The sequence below is a fragment of the Pseudorasbora parva genome, chromosome 7 (genome assembly GCF_024679245.1).
Source record: "Pseudorasbora parva isolate DD20220531a chromosome 7, ASM2467924v1, whole genome shotgun sequence".
Taxonomy (NCBI): Eukaryota; Metazoa; Chordata; class Actinopteri; order Cypriniformes; family Gobionidae; genus Pseudorasbora; species Pseudorasbora parva.
In genome coordinates, this window is record NC_090178.1 from 20,549,815 (window position 1) to 20,568,817 (window position 19,003).

A 19,003-nucleotide genomic window follows, 5' to 3' on the forward strand; every position below is an offset into this window, starting at 1 on the left:
GTAAGTGCATAGTCAAACAAATGTAGAACACACATAATATACAGGTATAAGTAAATGTAACAGAAACGTGAAAATGTGTTGATCATTCGTAAAAGTTTTTTGTTTAACCAAATTAAGGCTGACATTTACACTATCACAGACATCACAAAGCATGTTAAATTCATCGAGTTGTAGCTAGCTGAATATCCATTGCTTTATCTCTGAAACGCATTACACATTTGCACACACAACATGTCAGATACCATTCGGTGATAAAGAGGAAGCCATCAGGAAACCACTTAAGGGACACTTCCTGTCTGTTGCCTTGGAGACTAGCTTAATTCTTACTTTGCCCAAACACTCTAAGCTTTGCAGAAAAACACAGATGCCATGTTTTCAGTATCAATCTCACAACCGAAAGAGAAAACTATTGTAATTCAGCCGATGGATCTAACCTATACTACGGGTTGTAAACAACACTTTTATTTTAAGAGCCGAGCCAGATACATCGATTCCTTTTGTAGTCCATTATTATATGCATTAGGGCTTAAGTCCAGATGGTTTCCATTCAGATAGCAGGCAGATAAGCAGCCATTTTTAGTATGGACATTACCAATGCACTGACATTAGCCCTAAGGGTGTCTATTACACAGGGCTAATTCATTGTACAGTCCATTTCTAATGTTAGAGACTAAACAATGAAGTTTGCACAAGAAAAGGACAAATAAAGTGATGTTATCACCCAGCTCTCCATCAGTCTCTGTTTGTGTAGTATTTGGTTGTTAGGCCTCTAAAATAAAATGGAATATATAACATAATCAACTGCTTAGGGACATACATTATTTGTTCAGTTATCAAGGGATGTTCCCTGGATCAAGAGCATTTTTAACCTTGTGGAAGTTTAGAAAATAAGCTTCCATTTGAAACATTTTCACACTTTTAATTTGTCTACTAACAATATGTGATTATATACATGCGTTACTGGAGAATTCTTAGATTTACAAAGTATACAAATGTTTAAACTTTTATTGGGAGCACAAAAAAATCCTTAATGCCTCTAATGAACATGCCGATTTGTTATCTACTTATCAAAGTTTTAAAATGTAATATTTTTATGATGCATTTTCTTATTAAACTAGACATAAAAATTGACACCGCTGAAAACATTGAATAGCTTCATAATATAAAGAAGTTAAGCTGAATCTTGCTGGCACATAAATGTCAACGAAAAATCTATGAACTGAGCCTCATGCAATTTGCATAAAATCAATGAAATTTCTGTTTGCTGTGTTTGATAGGTAAACAAATTGTCCTCCTCATGCAAAGTAAGATTGTTATTCAGTAAAAATGTAATAATTTTGTAGGCGCAAAAGATCAGTAAGTAAACACCACTGCCTGATGGAAAATAGACCACAAAATGAGGATTGGACACTAAATATATATATTAATTTAGTGTCCAGTCCTCAATTCCTCAAATCGGATTGTTCGGCCACATTTCTAAGAGTGCTGCTATGCAGTACAATACTGGGACTTTAACCTGTTTGTTATTGTTTGCAGCACTCCAGACCAGAAAATATGGCTTAATATAGGACGTAATAAATTAAATGTCACAATCTGAATCCAGTAATAATGTTAATGGATATTTTATTGAAAAACATAGCCATGTTTGTGATGACTGTGGCTGCATACCAGTTCAACTGATCACAAAGAGACCAAAACCTCCCCTTTCACTGAGCCGCATCCAGGATTACTGCTGAATTCTTTACAAGGGTTGCACTTGTTAGGGCAAGCAGACACACCATGTCAGCAGCTAACGCACTGACAGGGTGGAGAGAGAGAGAGAGAGAGAGAGAGAGAGAGAGAGAGAGAGAGAGAGAGAGAGAGAGAGAGAGAGAGAGAGAGAGAGAGAGAGAGAGAGAGAGAGGGGTGTGTCTTATACATTTAGTTCCTCAAGGAAGTACAAGTCAAATTATCTTGTTACAGTGGTCTTGTTACAGCACAAAAGAGTTTGTAGAGGAGTTTTCTTTTATTTCACCTGTCTGAGGAGATTATTTCATCACTCACACGCTGGATTTCAACAACCTGGTTTGAGCGCAGAGGGAGGACAGAGAGTTTAAACGGAAGAGGGAGAGTGAACGAGAGAAAAGCCAGGTGAGTTTGTCTTGGTCTTGACCTCTGCCCTCTCCTCCATCATCTTAGAGAGTTCTGTGATTATGTACACATAAAATGATACTTAAATGGATTGAAAGTTTGCCACACTCTTCCAGAAGATTTTTTTTTTTTTTTTTTAAAGATGTCAGCATTCTGTTTTAACAGTAAGAGCCTTTAATTTTACAAATTTGCTTTGGTTTAAAAAATATAGAGGTTTGTAGATAATAATGTCAAGTTGAAACTTGTTTTACATTACAACCACTCCCATGTTTAACAACTAAAACACACTGGAATAGTTGATTTTCCATCCGGTGGACCTTTTATAAACAAAACAACGTCCAGTCTCTTATATATGAAGAAAACACACCTTCTATACATAAATAAAGAGTGTGATGCCTCATGTTCAGGGTCAGCAGTGTGCTAACCTTGGTGATCTCAGGCTTTAGATAGAATGTGAGCTTTTTTGTAGTAGCATGTGTTAGGAAAAATGAGCTGTTGTGGGTTTAACTGACAAAATCTGGGGGGAAAGCTATGCCAACAACCCCAAGTTTCACTTCCCTTATGATCAGGTTTGTACATTGTTTGGTCATATTAAAAAAATAACTTCTCTGCATGAGTGTTTATGGTTTTTTACTGGATTTTTACCGCATGCATAGAATGAAAATGCCAGTAAATAAACTGTAAAACAAAACACAATACAGACAGTAATAAGGAAGGTTTTGCACAATACGTGACATCATCACATACTCACATCTCACTGTTCATGTAGTATGGGAAAATACTGAGGGAAAACACATGGCACAAGAAAAAGTTATTAGAGAATACCAGGTTGAAAAGACCAGCATATGATGTGTTTTGCATGCTGACCCATCGGGTTCTGAAATGCTGACCTGGCATCTTAACTAGCTTAACCAGCTGGGCTACCTCAGCCAACCAGTTTTATCAGAAAGGTCATGTAAATTAGTTTTTGTTAATGAAGAACATCATTACACCATCTTTCAACTCCATGCTGGTTTAAGATAGGGTTCTCTCAGCTAAAACTTACCATCTTAAACCAGCTTAAGCTGGTCATACCTGGCCGGCCGCCCAGGCTAGTCTGTTTGGCTTGTTTTATAGGGAGACCAGCTGTTAGCCTATTTAAAAACGTTTAAGTTTAATATCAGTAAACCATCTTAGGCTGGATTAAGCAAGAGTGTTTATCATTTCTTCAAATTAGCCTAGAGCCATTCAGAAACAAAGTGCTCCCACTCACACACTTAAAACAGGACTTTCCACACTCTCATTTTTATGAATTTAAACGTCACATTTGACCCTTCTGAATATAAACCCACAAAGAGTGGGCTGCCAAGTCCTATGGATCTCAGGTGCAGGTTTTGACAAGTCTCTTCTGTGCTGTCACTAGGGCTTGGGCTGTGACTTGCTGCTTTTGTAATGACAGGGTGACTACTGTGGTCTTTAGGATGGAGGAACAACATGATTCCTCACATCCTGTAAATCCCCTGGGCTTTACACATGTGCACACACAGAGAGAGAGACAGCCACAGGCTATGCGCTGAAGCCATCTGAGGAATGCTAAATATTTACCTTGTCTGTGATAAACCTTTATATTAAGAGAGTGGATACAGATGGCCATTTCAGATTGTAACTGAAGAGGTATAAAGTTTAGCTTAGAGTCTTGGACTAAAAGTCAATAGTAATCAAATTAAGGTAAGGTTGCTTATATCTTATCTTGTCAGGAACGAATGAGCTTAGTGTGGGCCTAAAAAATCTATGAGCAAAAGTTATCTTAAAATTCTTTAATAAATATATAGCCATTTTATTCATTAGTAAATAATATGATTTAATATATTGCATTAAATATCATAATACGCTTGATCAAATAATATTAAAATTCAATTATTATTCATGAATAAATATAATTTTATCAAATAATATTAAGATTAAAAATCACTTTAAAATATGAAGAACTGTTACAATTATTATTTAATATCTCTTTTTATTATTAATTATATCAACTATTGCTTCAGCCACATAATTGACTGTTCTTACAAAAATTGCTGTTTCTTTTTTTAAATCGTATATGGTAACACTTTATTGTACAGTGTCATTGTTACATATGTTACATACATAATTAAATGCAACTAAACCAAACCAATCCCTAATCCCATATAGTACAGTAAGTACATATTATTACTTAATATTACACAGCACTTAAATGTATAGTTACAGTGTAACAAAGACAACTTCAAGTGTTCAAGTGTAACCTCATAAATAATATAATGAAGAGAGAGAGAGAGAGAGAGAGAGAGAGAGAGAGAGAGAGAGAGAGAGAGAGAGAGAGATTAAATATATCATAAAATATTAGTAATATGTAGTTAGATTATGAATACATTTAGCATTTTGATCCATATATATATATATATATATATATATATATATATATATATATATATATATATATATATATATATATATATATATATATATATATATATATATATATATATATATATATATATATAAAATCAAAAAATTTAATTTATACATATTAAAGTACATATAAGTATGTAGTGAGGTAATGTAGAGTAAAAATTGCACAGAATAACTTCAAAAAAGGAAATATCAAGCCCAGTATAAGCCTGATCTGGTCAGATTTAATCCCAAAAAAAATCTCTAACAGTTTTGCTCTAATTAGAGTAAATGAGAAGTAGTGAGTGTTAAACCTATATGATTATGCTGCTTTCACAGTTCAACTGAAGTGAACAGCATGTTGATTTGTTCAAATCAGTATTTATGTAGTTGTTTTGATGTTCCATGTCACAGAACGTAATGCACCCAGTGCTTCTAATTGAATAGAGTTCATTAGGAAATGAAACTCTAACTGCATTAAAATTTAATCAGGTTGGCTCGCCATAAACAGAATTGGATTTAAAAAGCAAAACAGAGCTAATGCGGCCTTGAAATATAACTCACTTTTGACATGTCTTGATTCATTTAAAAGACCACAGTGCATGTCATTTGCATGTTAATATAATTTGCAGTTATTGCATTTGTTACAGAATTACTGCACAAATTATGAGTAGGGCCTACTCTATTTATTTAAGAATTTTTAATAAATGCTGCACAAAAATATAATCAACAATGACAAGAACAGTTGCATATGCAAATATGCAAGACCTCAAAATTGCAATAATCCACCGAAGAACATTTCTAAGCACATAGATGCCTGTATCATGATACAATCCGATTCATGTAGGAACTTGTTAGTACTATGCAATAAGTATTTGTTTTCATACATGTCTTTGCACGCTCTCCTGACTATAAAATATGTGAAGCAATCCTATGTCTTCATCCGCCAAAACGCATAAAGTGCACGCCTATGATAGTTCAGCTAATATTATTGCATTTAATTATACTGCACAACAATATCAGGTAAATTTGAACAAGATGAAATACTGAATGTACACACACTGATCACAGATGTTTGGATGTCATTGAGCAGCACTGAGAGTCTAGCGCTGGATATGATGACACGTCATGAGAGTCTTGAGAACAATTAGTGTTGTTTATGAGATGTGTGGGCAATGATGAGGTCCTATATGGCATGTGCTTTCCCCTGAAGAACAAAGTGTTAGAGACTGTAAGGGGACTTCCCCACGGTGAGAGTTCTCCCAGGGCTGACACTCTTACCAATACATAAACTAAAATAAAATTCTAGGGAAAATTCACAATGAATCATATGAATGTTTCATAAATATCAGTCATATGCATGTCATTATTTTTTAGACTAATATTAAATCTGTTATTATGCTAGTATCTTAAAGGGTTAGTTCACCCAAAAATGTTTTTATATGTTATATGTCATTATTGACTCACCCTAATGTCGTTCCACACCCGTAAGACAGTTTAAGATATTTTATTAAGATAGATTATTTAGTCGGACAGCATATCTAAGTGTATGCACACTATACTGTCCATGTCCAGAAAGGGAATAAAAACATCATCACAGTAGTCCATATGTGACATCAGTTAGTTAATTAGAATCTCTTGAAGTATGGAAAATCCATTTTGGTCCAAAAATAGCAAAAAATATGACTTTATTCAGCAAATAAAAACGTTGACATTTGGCGATCTGAATTATGAATCAATACGCTGATTCATGACCGTTTTAATCTTAATTTGAGGTTTGAAAACAAACGCGGAAGAGAAGACAATGCTGAATAAAGTTGTAGTTTTTGTTATTTTTGGACTAAAATGTATTTTCGATGCTTCAAGAGATTCTAACTAACTAACTGATGTCACATATGGACTACTTTGATGGTGTTTATTCCCTTTCTGGACATGGACAGTATAGTGTGCATAGATACGCTGTCGGACTAAATATAAAATATCTTAAACTGTGTTCCGAAGATAAACGGAGGTCTTACGGGTTTGGAACGACATTTGGGTGAGGAGTTAATGACATAAATTTCATATTTGGGTGAACTTAACCTTTAAATAAAGAAAGAAAAGGTGGTACACTAAGATTTAGCACACCAGGAAGTAAACCAGAAATATCAGCATCTTAAATTCATATTCAACTCTCCTTTTCCTTTTTAAGATATGGAGTCGTTCAGCTCAAAGGACATGGCTCTCAAGGCCCAGAAAAAGATCCTGAGCCAAATGGCCAACAAGTCTGTGGTGCAGATGTTTATCGACGACACAAGCAGCGAGATTCTAGATGAGCTGTACCGTGTGTCAAAAGAGTACACTGGGAACCGCTCAGAGGCCCAGAAAGTGGTGAAAGACCTCATTAAGGTGGTGGTGAAGATAGCGGTCCTTTTCAGGCACAATCGATTCAGTGACGAGGAGCTCAAGCTGGCCCAGAGTTTCCAGAAGAAATTGCGCCAAGGAGCCATGACAGCCATCAGTTTCCACGAGGTACACAACATATTGTTCCATGAAATGAATTCTAATATCTTTGGATTTAAACAGGCAAATACTTTGACTGGATCATTATTGCAGTGATTATGTTTCTAGCATGTTATATGTTTGACAATAGTTCTTCTAACCCGATTTGATGGAGTGTGAAGCTTTTCATTGGTTTTCATGGTCCACGCCATGGCCATAAGCCAGAATGACAATGTCAAGATTCATCAGGCTCAAATTGTGAAAGAATGGTTGGGAGAGAGCATGAATAACCATTTTCGCATATGAATTGGCCCCTCTGAGTTCAGACCTAAATTCATTGGAAGTATTTGGGGACTTTACAGAGTGCTTGACTCTTGCATACAAGATCTTGACCAAAAAATGCACCTCTTGATGGAAATCAATATTTTGATGTTATTTCCAACAAGAAGTGCATCATAGTACATACCAGGCCCATTGCCAAGCAGGGGGCATTGGGGAGCAGTGCAAACTCTGTTTTCATCCACCAATTGCCTGTATAGTTAATAAATAAAAAGCGAACCAACAACTTCGGAAATGGATTGTAATGCGTAACAAACCCACTTGCATGTTTCCATGGCCTTTGAGTGAGGCTGAAAGGCTGCTGCGTCTTTCTATTTTTAATACATTTCTTGACTACATGTTTTAATTACAGTAGGCCTATACAGTTATTGTATTTGTGGCTTTAAAGCAATGGCTATGCTATATCGTAAAAAGTGTCATAAATGAACATGACTTCACTGGAGCTGAATCGCAGAGCTGGTGCAAATGTATCTATATTGATATAATCAGATCAGACGTTTTCTCTCTAAAATGTCATATTTGGTGTGTGTGGTTTTTTTTTTTATATGTGCATAGCACATATTCACATGCTATTCATGTAAATTGTGGTTAGGTAGCCCTAACCCACTCTTGAAAGCTTTCTGTCATGCTAAATCCTGCATATAGTATGCTTGCTTTTCTGTTAAAATTCTGTTAAAACAGTGGTAAATGTAGAAAACTGGTAAATGTAGAAGCTTTAAGAACAAATAATTTTTCTGTTTATGCTGGGGTGTGTAGGTTGTGCGGTGACATGAAACTTGAAACTATTTTAAAGAAACCTAAAAATGTTTTTAAAGGGGAGGCGCATATCCACATGTGTTGGTTCACCCTCTGTCTATAATCATAAAAAATCATATTTTGTGTTTTGGTGTTGTTTTAATATAGAACTTGCTCTATTTTAGTTATATTAGGATAAATACAGGATGTTGTTTTTGTGAATGTCTGTTTGGTAGATCATAAAAAAGTGTGCCCCCCTATGAAAAGGAAATTAATGGCCCTGATACATATACATATACATATACATAAAAAGAGTTGCTGTTATTTAAATAGATAAATTCTTAAAAGTCTATCACTGGCTATACAGGGTTTGGACAATGAAACTGAAACATGGCCAATATAGTGTAGGAGGATTCATGCTTATATATTCATGGTCTGGTGGCCAATTTCCACTGATTTGAAATTTTTCAGTATAGAGTAGAGTATGAAAGTTGAATTAGCTGAGCAACAGCAGAGCAGTACAAGAAATATTGCAATCCACACATCATAAAGGGAGACATAGAGATCAAAAGAGGACAAATTGTTGGTGGAGTGGTAAGATTTGCTGGCTCATCTGTGACCGGGACAGGAAGTCTTTGAGGTGTATCGAGAGCTATCCAAGGTAGTAACTGTCGACGCAAGAGGAAGCTATCTGAAATGGATTTCCAGGTACTAACCCGGATGGTATCCAAAAAAACATAAAACCATAGCTGTCTAAATCACTGCACAACTTAAATGCACACCTCGACTCTCGTTTTTCCACCAAAACTGTTTGCCGGGAGCTCCAGAGTCAATATTTATGGTTGGACTGCTATAGCCAAACTTTGGTCACATGCCAAATGTAATTTCATTACAGTGCAAATCTAGGGCTGTCGACAATGTGAAACTTGTGCTATTGTTCTCTAAAGAGACCACCTTCATTGTCTTTCCATCATCTCTAGAAGTTTCGTGCCACCAGAGTGAAGCAGTGATGGTTTGCGATGCCATATATCATGGCATTCCCTACTGTGCTTGATGGGCTGGGACTACCGAACCATTCTCGAGGACCATGTGCTCCTAATGGTTCAAACATTTACCCTAAATGGGGTGTTGTGTATCAGCATGATAATGCACCTATACACACAGCAACAATTGTGACAAAATGGTTTGATGAACATAAAAGTGAAGTGGCCTGTACAGTCACCACATCTAAATATTTTTGAGACACTTTAGGGTGTTTTGGAAGAGCATGTCAAAAAAAAAATTCTTCTAGCAGCATCACATAGTGACCTGGCCACTGTTCTGGAAGAGGAATGGCTTAAAAGCCAGGTGTTTAAATTTCCATTGTCCAACCCCTGTATATATATTGACACAGAATAAAGAACCATCTAAAGTTTAGACCGTCCAGAAGTATAAGTCTGCATTAACCATTGAAAACATTTGGGATTTTTATTGGGTGCCACATGACACAGTGGGAATAGAATAGAATAGAATAGAATAGAATAGAATAGAATAGAATAGAATAGAATAGAATAGAATAGAATAGAATAGAATAGAATAGAATAGAATAGAATAGCCATTTTCAGTCACAATATTTAAAACACGGACAAAAATGTTGACCATTTGACCATTTTGACCACTACCGACTTATGTAACATGGGTGCACCTTCTGGTATAGTGGGGATAGGATGATATGATATATGACAATATGATACAATAATTCTCTTTACAGAAATTTAATGATTGATTGATGTTAAGTATTTGCCAATTGATGATTAAGTGGCAAAAAAAAAAAATCTTCCAGCTTCAAACAAATCAAATGCTGCGGTTCTAAACAAAGCCATATTTGTAACCAGATTTGTACTTTCTGCTAAGTAAAGTCTCTTCTTTCTCTTTTCAGGTAGATTTCACATTTGACAAGGCGGTTATGTCAGGGATCCTGAAAGAAAGTAGGGACATGCTTCTGAAGCTTGTAAATACTCACCTCACAGCAAAATCCCACGGACGCATCAATCACGTCTTCAACCATTACGCTGACCCTGAGCTCCTCACCCAGCTTTATAACCCATCCGGACCCCTCAAACCCCACCTCACCAAAATCTGCAATGGGCTTAACAAACTGCTGGAGAACGAGACGTTATGAGGGTGGCAAAGCACTGACAGACTTTTGCAGGAATGGCATGGAGGGCCACCCGTGATCTCAACTGCATACAATGCAACCGAAAAGACAGAAAGTGACTGACTGACGGCATCAGACTTCAGTTCAACCTTTGAAATAGTGTTGCTGTGCTGTTAATGAATATTAGATCATTCAGTGGCCTGATAGTGTTAACACAGCCACTAGCGCTGCCTAAACGAGCTCAGAACAAACATAAAAATATCGTCTGAACAATTTTTTTAAGCTCCGAGACTCCAGCTGTGTTGGATGGAGATTTTCAAGACTACTTTTGTTTTTTTTAATAATGAGGTCTAAACCACTGGGGTTCTGCCACTGTAATTCAGAGCACATTGTATTGTGTTCAATACTGTTAACATTGTTTTGAGCGGAATATTTACCTCCCTGGACCACAAAATAACAAGAAACAGAACACATAAACAAATGTTTTAGTCACACTCTTCATACTGCCATCTAGTGTTACCCTGTGGTTATGGCTATGATATATAAATCTAAGCGTGGCACTACAGTCAGCAAATATATTTGATATATCTCTAAAGGCGGATCTGTTGTGTTCTGAAAGAGAACGACCACTAAATAAATAATTACAGCCCTCGCTCATTTCGTATTATGTAATGTGCATACAGTGTTGCAATACACTACATCTAACATTTTGTGGTCAAAAAATGTTTGTTTTTTTAAGAAAATAATACTTTAAGCAAGCATTCTATTTTAAATAAATGCTGTTCTTTTGAATTTTCTATTCATCAAATAATCATGGAATTATGTATCACGGTTTCCTTGAGCACCAAATCAGTATAATAGAATAATTCCTGAAGGATCATGTCTGACCACTGGCTGCTGAAAATTCACAGGAATACATTACATTACAAATATATTAAAAATGTTATTTTAAATTGTAATAATTTACCCTATTTTTTACTGCAAGCTACTGTAATGTATTTGTATTGTAAATGTATGAGTGACGCTATGACTGATTTTGTGGTTTAGAAAACATAATTCACACCCTAATATGAACATGACCATATTAGGTCATGCATTAACATCTAAAAGTTTTCCGGGTTAGAAATACACATGATTGATGGAGCACTGCTTGCAGTTGTGACTAACTGAATAAAAACAATGTATGATTTAATAACAATGTTACAACTTAGACAAGAAAGAGACTTCCGTTTTTAAGACAGAGTTTGCAACTAAAAGTGTGAAACTTTATAATGCGTTTTTGGCCATTCATTTACATGACAACAGCAATTTGGGGGCCTTTTCAAAACCGGTTTCAAGTTTTTGAAAAAGTTACTGCTATCATCTCCGTATTAACTACAAAAACACAGATTTGTGAAAGCGGTGATGGCATACACATTACATTTTCTTTACAATGTGACATTGCAGACTTCTGGCTTGTAAAAGCATACCGGTAATACAAACTTAAGTCGTCTTCGTGGCTGTGCGAACCAGGATCATTTTGACAATGTTGTCATCTGTATTCAAAAATAATAATTCTATTTTTAGTAAATTGTCGTCGTGTAAACGTACCCTAAGATCATCTTTACGTACCCTTAGATATTCTTTGCCACTGCTTATCCCTCAAGATTTCAAAGACCAAGAATTTCAAAGACCAAGATCAATTTGTTTATGGCATTTAATCTGGTTCACATTACATTCATTTACTGTGAGGTGTTGCGTTCACATATCACTGATGCAAATCACAAACCGATCCAGTAAAAGAACAAAGGTTCTTTATCATTTGTAAACCAAACTGAAAAAACAAGCAGGAGACTGCAGTGCAAAACTATGCATTGAAAGATGCAGATGTCCAATGGCATATTCCCAAATACTTTTTCAATTTCCTAAAGCTAAAGTACTTCTATCAATTATTTGTGAGGTAGTATTAAATATCAATTAGCATGTGCACTATTTTTTTAAATAGTATTTAGATTTACTTTGCTCAAATACAGTCGTCCACATCACGCTCCTATTGCTTTGGTTACAGCAGAATTATAATTCACATTATTACTTTTAGACATCAGGCTAGAGTTTTTACAGTGCTCATATGTGTGCATGTCTAAAGCTAGTAGTTTTATAATAATAAAAAAAAAACTGGACTATTGCAAATCCCTCCAGGAATCTCCATCACATTTTAAAGACATGAAACCAGAAGAGGGAGCCCTCTAAAAATTCAATTTGTATGAATAAAACAGAAAACAGTCAGAAGAGTCCTGGACCAGAATAAACACCTGCATCAGAGCTGGAAGATTTCATCCTCCATATTCCTCAAATTCCTGGTCCGCCTGGTGATGGTAATGGGAACAGCTCCCAATACGGCCTGCTGGGGGGATACTGTGTCTGACTTCAGATTGCTGTAATGGAGTTGCTCCATAGAAGAGAATCTTTAAAATGCAAAAGTTAAAGTTTTATGTGATTTAATTACTGGACATGTTATAAGTATGAAAAAAATACATTCATGGCTTTCTAAATAGGCTAGGTGTAACCAGTTTAATGCATCAGCTGATGTTCATTGTAATCCCTCCTGAGTCATATGACTCATTGTTCTTCCAATTAATTTAAATTTGCTGAATGACTCGACTGACTGCAAACAAAAGGTTTGCAATAAGTCAATTCTGTAATACCAAATCTGTAATATCTGTCAATTCTGTAATACCCTAACAATAATGGCAGCAGTCATAATTTCATTTTGACAACTTACTGTTTCTCTCCCTCCTGGCAGGTCTTCACAGCTGCTTGTTTTGACTGACTGATCAAGTTGTCTATTTTTCTCAGGTACTCCACCGGTGACAGATCAGCATTCATTTCACATCTGCTAGAGTCTGTTTGGCTTTTGGGTGTCTCATTAGAAATCTCGGTATGTGTTCGTGCTGGACCTGTCTCCTCCTCTGCCAACTCCACTCCATTTGTGAAAGACACAGACTCTGTCAGTATGGGGATGAAGAGGGACTCCTTCAGGAATATTGAATCATTTGTGTACAGTCTGTTTGCCCTTTTGATTTGCTCCATCTGTAGAGAAATTAAAAAATATATTAATAATGATGTAATAACTTCCAACTAAAAGTTCAAAAAGTCAGTAGGACATTATTCCTTAAATACCTGCTTTCTGATTAGCCTACTTACAGACACGCCATACTTCAGTGATAGTCCTTGCAAAGTTTCACCGGGCTGAACTTTGTGTTCAATCCGTCTCTGTCTCACGGGTGATAATGAAGATGACACCAGGCTGCCGTAGGACCGGGTCCGCTGGCCGCGCAGGAGGCCGTGAGACCCGGTCAGCGCCGCTGAGTGATCCGCGGACATGACCCGAGCTTCCAGAGGGATCAAGCGTTTATTTAATAATGACGTAAGATGAACTTCAGCTGACCATCTGCGGCTGCTGAACACACGACGGCAGGACTCATAACACCTTGGTATGCGAGTCAAATTAACAGGGATAAATAAAGTCTGCAGCAATAAACATGAACAATCCCTGACTTATGTCACGCACTTGAAATACACTTTTTAGCAAGCGACATAACGAACCGATATAAGTTAAAGCTTTTAACGTCACTTAACTAACTAAAAAATCGCACTGTGAGAAATAATAATTCAGTCTTAGAGAAGTGTTAACAATGTTAACGTGCTTCGCTTAATTACAATGGCGCCCCCAAACTTATCAATTCAAACATTAATTAATACATAAACATATAGAGACATATACGGTAGACGTTACATTCTAAATCGAGACACTTTTGAAAATTATCACACACCCTTAGCAAATTAGCTTAGCTTTCGTTGCCATAGCGTTAGCTAAATATAAGATCCGCCCATGTTGCGTTCGTTTCGGCGAATCGGTTCTTTTGGACAAAAAAATGTTATAATGATTCATCATCAGTTATTTTCCTTGGCGTGTAAATTAAACATGTTTCCGCAATTTAAAAAAATAAAATAAAATAAAAAAGTAATTGCGACTTTTTATGTAACAATTCCGACCTTTTCTCGCAATTGCCAGTTAGAATGTCAGAATTGAGTGATAAAGTCAAAATTGTGATACATAAATTCACAATTCTGAGTCTGTGTCCCCCTCATAATTGTAATTTATAACTGTAAACTCAGAATGTAAGCTCGCAAGTATATTTTAAATTGTTTTGGGTGGAAACCGTCTGTCGGACACATAGGTCGGACATCACAACAACCGATTCAGCTCTGAACGGATCAATTTCAAATGAATCGTTCATTCTTGCGAACTGACTCAAATAAATGATTCATTCATGCATCGGACATCACTACCCACAATTCCACAGACAAAAACAGGAAGGAAGGGGTGGTTTTAGCTTTAAGTAAGACTGATTATCGGTTGTTGCAGAGAAATAAGAAAAAAAGTATAGTTCCTAAAAGTATAATACTGCAGGTCACCAAACATGTCTTTCAAACGGGAGGGTGATGATCAAAGTCAGCTAAATGCACTGAAGGTATAACAAAAACAGAAAACAGACAAATATGTGCTGTTTGCACCAGCCAGTATTCATTTTCTCACTGTCCTTCTGTCTATATTTCTCTTACAAGAAACGACGCGTTGCAGATCTTCTGTCAAACTTTATCCCACATGATGAAGCTGTTTTGATGAAAAACGGAAGGTGGTTACTGTAGTGCTGTTTGGTTGAATTACACCAAGAAGTATGTTACTGAATGTAATAACCCATTGACTAAGTAATCTGTTATTCCTCATTGCAGATACAGCTGTGTTGTATGTTCTCATTGTCCTGTATTTGACACTGTTGAAATGCTCATGGTGCACAGGAAGGGAAAGCGACATCTTGAAGGTGAAATTCGACCTATGCATTTCCTTAACCTCTGTTTAAATTGGTGTTCAAGTCCTCTTTGGTCTATTTATTTATAGGAATGAAATGGTTCTACGGCAAAAAGAATCAACTGAAACGTGAAATTGATAAAAGGAGGCATCAAGACTATGTCAAAGCAGAAGATGATCGACAGGTATCTGAATTAATTTTCTTCAATATACAAAAGTCCATTCTTCTATCTTGTATTTGCAGATTTAATTTACTTTTTTAAAAGATAACTTTTTTTATCATATCAGATTATAAATTGTATATTAATTGGAGTGAAAAGTTTATACAAGTCTTCGTATTGGATGTTTTCAATGGACACAAATTTGCTTATGTGATTAGTGACTTAAAATGGTGTGCAGACTTGTTTAATTTAATTCAAGTTTTATTTACAAGTTTTGTTTTTGAATCCCAGATTTTCATTGTAGTCCAGACTTTCAGACCGCACGGTACTCACACATAACAAGGTTATGTACATTATTGCTTGTCCTCAGGAACCCTCCAGTTCAGCTCCTCTACTGAGCCAAACGCGCAAAATTACCCATCATGCCTTACTCAGAACAGCTCCATACAGTAGCTGCCACAGAAAGGCCAGGTAATGTCTGTGAGCTGAACTTACATGAGATGAATAATAAAACTATTGTCTTCTGTAGAGCTGCTTTACAGTAGAATGTGTCTCATCTTTGTATGAAATTGTTATTTTCCTGTTCATTACTGTGATGCTGCTTTGAAACAATCTATAATTATAAAGCAGTATATAAAGGTGACTTGACTTGGTTAATTTATCTTCATTTGGCACTTATTTTATCATTTTCTGCATCCATGTAGTGAACGAACGGAATCGTCAGGATGTGGCCAAGAAGATATAAATGATCAATTCAACAATATCAACCCTCACACATCTATTAGGACAGGAAGTATTGACTCCATGTCAACAACTAGCACAACAGGTACAGGAAAAGTCTTTTTATTTTCTTGCAAAATACATTTTATGCTTATAATTCCTTTTTATTTTCCATATGCATTGTGTTAATTGTCACCTGTAGTGCATCAGGGCCAGACTGAAGGGAAAGAACAGACAAAAAAGAGAAAGAAGGGGTCCAGCATTGTGACCTCCATTGATTGTGAACCTCTAACAGAGGAGAGACGCAGAGAAATGGACCACTACCTTAAGTTAAAGAGGTATTACAACACAATGACTCACATTTAACTCGCATAACTGACTATAGAACTGGGGCCAGTTGCATAAACACATCCAAAATGTTAAGACTAGATGTGTCCCAATTCACTTACTTGTGCACGATTCCTAGCTATTTTGTAGTATAAATATTAGTGTGGCAATTAGTGTTAACACTGAAAATTCCTACAAGAAAAGTGCACTTTATAGACACAGATTATTAACTTATTTATTTACTTATTAACATGCATTCAACAGTTGCAGTTTTAAACTAGTCTGACCAACTGGGTGTAATCTACCTTTTAATGCAGTTGACTTAAAGATATAACCATTCTTAATGTTAAAAAAGATGACCAACTGACTAAGACTAGTCCAAGCTGTTTATAGAAATGGCCACTAATGTTGCCATAAAAATAAGAAGTGCTGGGTAGTAACAGATTACTGATAATCTGTAACTGATGACAGAGTAACTGATACTCTGGATTACATAATCAGAGTCCAAAAAAGAAGTACTTGTCATTAGATCATATTACATTTTAAAATACTCATATTCAGACTACAGTAACTTAAAAAGTCTCTGATGTGAGTTAATGGTAACATGGCATGCAGGTAAGCAAATTTGATTGTAAACAATATTTTTTAGTAAGTGTTTCATTTTATTGTTTTTATTTTTTAATTATTTATTTTATATATTTTATATATTTTATTATACGACTTTATTTCATTTATTATATTGATTTAATTACTAAATAGTATTTAATTAAACTTACAAACCCTTGCAGTTCTCTCATGAACCCGGTCTGGGAAACCCTGACCCTGCACCTTATGTTGTTGATAACAAAGAATGGAATATATTTTCTTTGTCTTTTTATTATTGTTTTTTTATATCAATATGGTACAATATTATTCTACTGATTATTCTACTGTGATAAACAAGTTAGGTCAAAAGTAATCTAAAAGTAATACAAAAGTAGTCTACCTTAAATATGTAATGTAATGGGTTGCTAACTACACTTTCTGTCATGTAATTTAGAATCAGTAACTGGTTACAGTTAGTAAGTAATCTACCCATTTCTGCAAGTAGGTATTAGAAATAAATGTTCACACTCACAGATCATTGAGATTATTAAATGAATGTATGATTCTTATTTATCAAAATTTAGTGAGAGAATGTGGCCATTCTGTTTTTCTCCTTTTTTCCTCACTCCACTATTCCAGTTCAGGGTGGCTGCAGGACCGAAGTGGTAAATGGGTAAAAGATGAGAATGTCGAGTTTGATTCGGATGAAGAAGAACCAGCTCTGTTGCCTCCTTGCAGTGAATCTTCATCATAGCAGACTCCACTGAAACAGCTCCGTAATCTTTGGCAACTGCCAAAAAAGCTTCAGGCTACATTTAAACTGAACTTTGTGCAAGATAACGATAATGTTCTCAATATGATATCTTTTACGCATGATCCACTTTATATGCAACAGGGTTGAAACTTTAAGACATTCTTTTTGGAAAAGATATTGTGGTATAAGTACCGTGTACTTGCCATCTTGTTTAAACAATTTGATTCTAGGATATTTTGTAAAATGTCATAAATAAAGTTATGACCTCCTCAATCTGTTCAATCTAATGTGGTGTATTTTTACAAAAATCATTATCATTTTTCTTTCCATGTGTGAATGTTGGTTAAATGATTGAATAGGTCCAAATCTGTTCCAAATCGAGAACAGAATGTGGAACGGCTGCTACGTACTGTGGTTCCTTTGCCAAATGCCACCAGGGTGATCTTGGCATAGTGGGACCGCATTCTGCAGTAGACCTGTGAAGTTTAGTCACACACAGAAACCGATAATTCACTTTTGTGACTGCTATCCCTTTTTACAGATTCTTTAAAAACTGTACTTGTTATTTGGTGAGGCCTGAGAACTTTCATAGGTTAGCAGCTGTTCCAAAGGGGAGTATAAATCTCTCGGAGGAAGGAGGTATATTTGGAGCTTTGTAACTCAAAGCCATCAGCCTGGGTTTCATGACTGGTTGCTTTGCATGTATAAATAGGTTAGTGGAGGGGGAGCAGGAAGCACAGACGTATAGTTCCATCTGTTTTATGCCTCTGAGTTTTCGGTCATTATTTGAACGAGTTAATCATATAATCAAAAGATATGAAATGACTCATGCATCATTTTATCTCCATCCTCGATTAATTTAATAATGCATAATCTAAATCGTCCAGAGTCCAGATCTTCAAATGATAATGAAGCTGTTTTTACAGTCTTTGAGAATGCATTACAGTGTTTACACTGCCTAAAAGTTTGTTTTTTAAAAATCTCAACAAGCCTGTCAAAAATACAGGAAATATTTTAAATAATTAATTCTTAATGTATTTAAAAACGCAATGTATTTCTGTGATGTCAAAGCTGAATTTTCAGTGTCATGTGCCCCTTCAGAAATCATTCTATGATTTGGTGCTCAAATATTTCTTGTTATCAATGATGAAAACAGTTGTGCTCCTTAATATTTAGTTTGAAAAAAAAAAATCAGAATTATTTGATGATTAGAAAGTAAAAAAAAAATTTTGTTTTAAATAAAAAATGTCTGCAACATGTAAAAACGTCTTTACTGTCACTTGTGATCAGTTTTATGCATCTTTGCTGAATAAAATATTTTCTGACCCACTTTATATTAGGTGGCCTTAACTACTATGTACTAACATTTTAAT

General features: G+C 35.6%; 3 protein-coding genes across 4 annotated transcripts; 2 read left to right on the forward strand and 1 right to left on the reverse strand.

Moving 5' to 3' along the window:
- The first annotated feature begins 1,942 nt into the window (after positions 1–1,942).
- tnfaip8l2b (tumor necrosis factor, alpha-induced protein 8-like 2b) lies at positions 1,943–11,147 on the forward strand. Its single transcript, XM_067449624.1, has 3 exons — positions 1,943–2,130; positions 6,731–7,050; positions 10,013–11,147. Exons 2-3 carry the CDS (start codon positions 6,733–6,735, stop codon positions 10,253–10,255), a joined length of 561 nt encoding a protein of 186 aa, XP_067305725.1. The 5' UTR covers positions 1,943–2,130; positions 6,731–6,732; the 3' UTR covers positions 10,256–11,147.
- Positions 11,148–11,541: 394 nt separating this feature from the next.
- lysmd1 (LysM, putative peptidoglycan-binding, domain containing 1) lies at positions 11,542–14,118 on the reverse strand. Of its 2 annotated transcripts, none has more exons than XM_067449625.1 (3): positions 13,391–14,118; positions 12,993–13,300; positions 11,542–12,675 (listed from the first exon to the last, which is right to left on the reverse strand). In XM_067449625.1, the coding sequence occupies exons 1-3, from the start codon at positions 13,592–13,594 to the stop codon at positions 12,528–12,530; spliced, it is 660 nt and encodes a 219-aa protein (XP_067305726.1). In that variant the 5' UTR covers positions 13,595–14,118; the 3' UTR covers positions 11,542–12,527. The 2 variants fall into 2 exon arrangements, with proteins under 2 accessions (XP_067305726.1, XP_067305727.1); XM_067449626.1 differs by having other exon boundaries at positions 11,895–12,675; positions 13,415–14,115.
- A 467-nt stretch (positions 14,119–14,585) lies between these two features.
- On the forward strand, positions 14,586–17,893 carry scnm1 (sodium channel modifier 1). Its single transcript, XM_067449627.1, has 8 exons — positions 14,586–14,745; positions 14,840–14,910; positions 15,008–15,096; positions 15,174–15,268; positions 15,615–15,715; positions 15,949–16,070; positions 16,167–16,302; positions 17,516–17,893. Exons 1-8 carry the CDS (start codon positions 14,695–14,697, stop codon positions 17,628–17,630), a joined length of 780 nt encoding a protein of 259 aa, XP_067305728.1. The 5' UTR covers positions 14,586–14,694; the 3' UTR covers positions 17,631–17,893.
- The last annotated feature ends 1,110 nt before the right edge of the window (positions 17,894–19,003 follow it).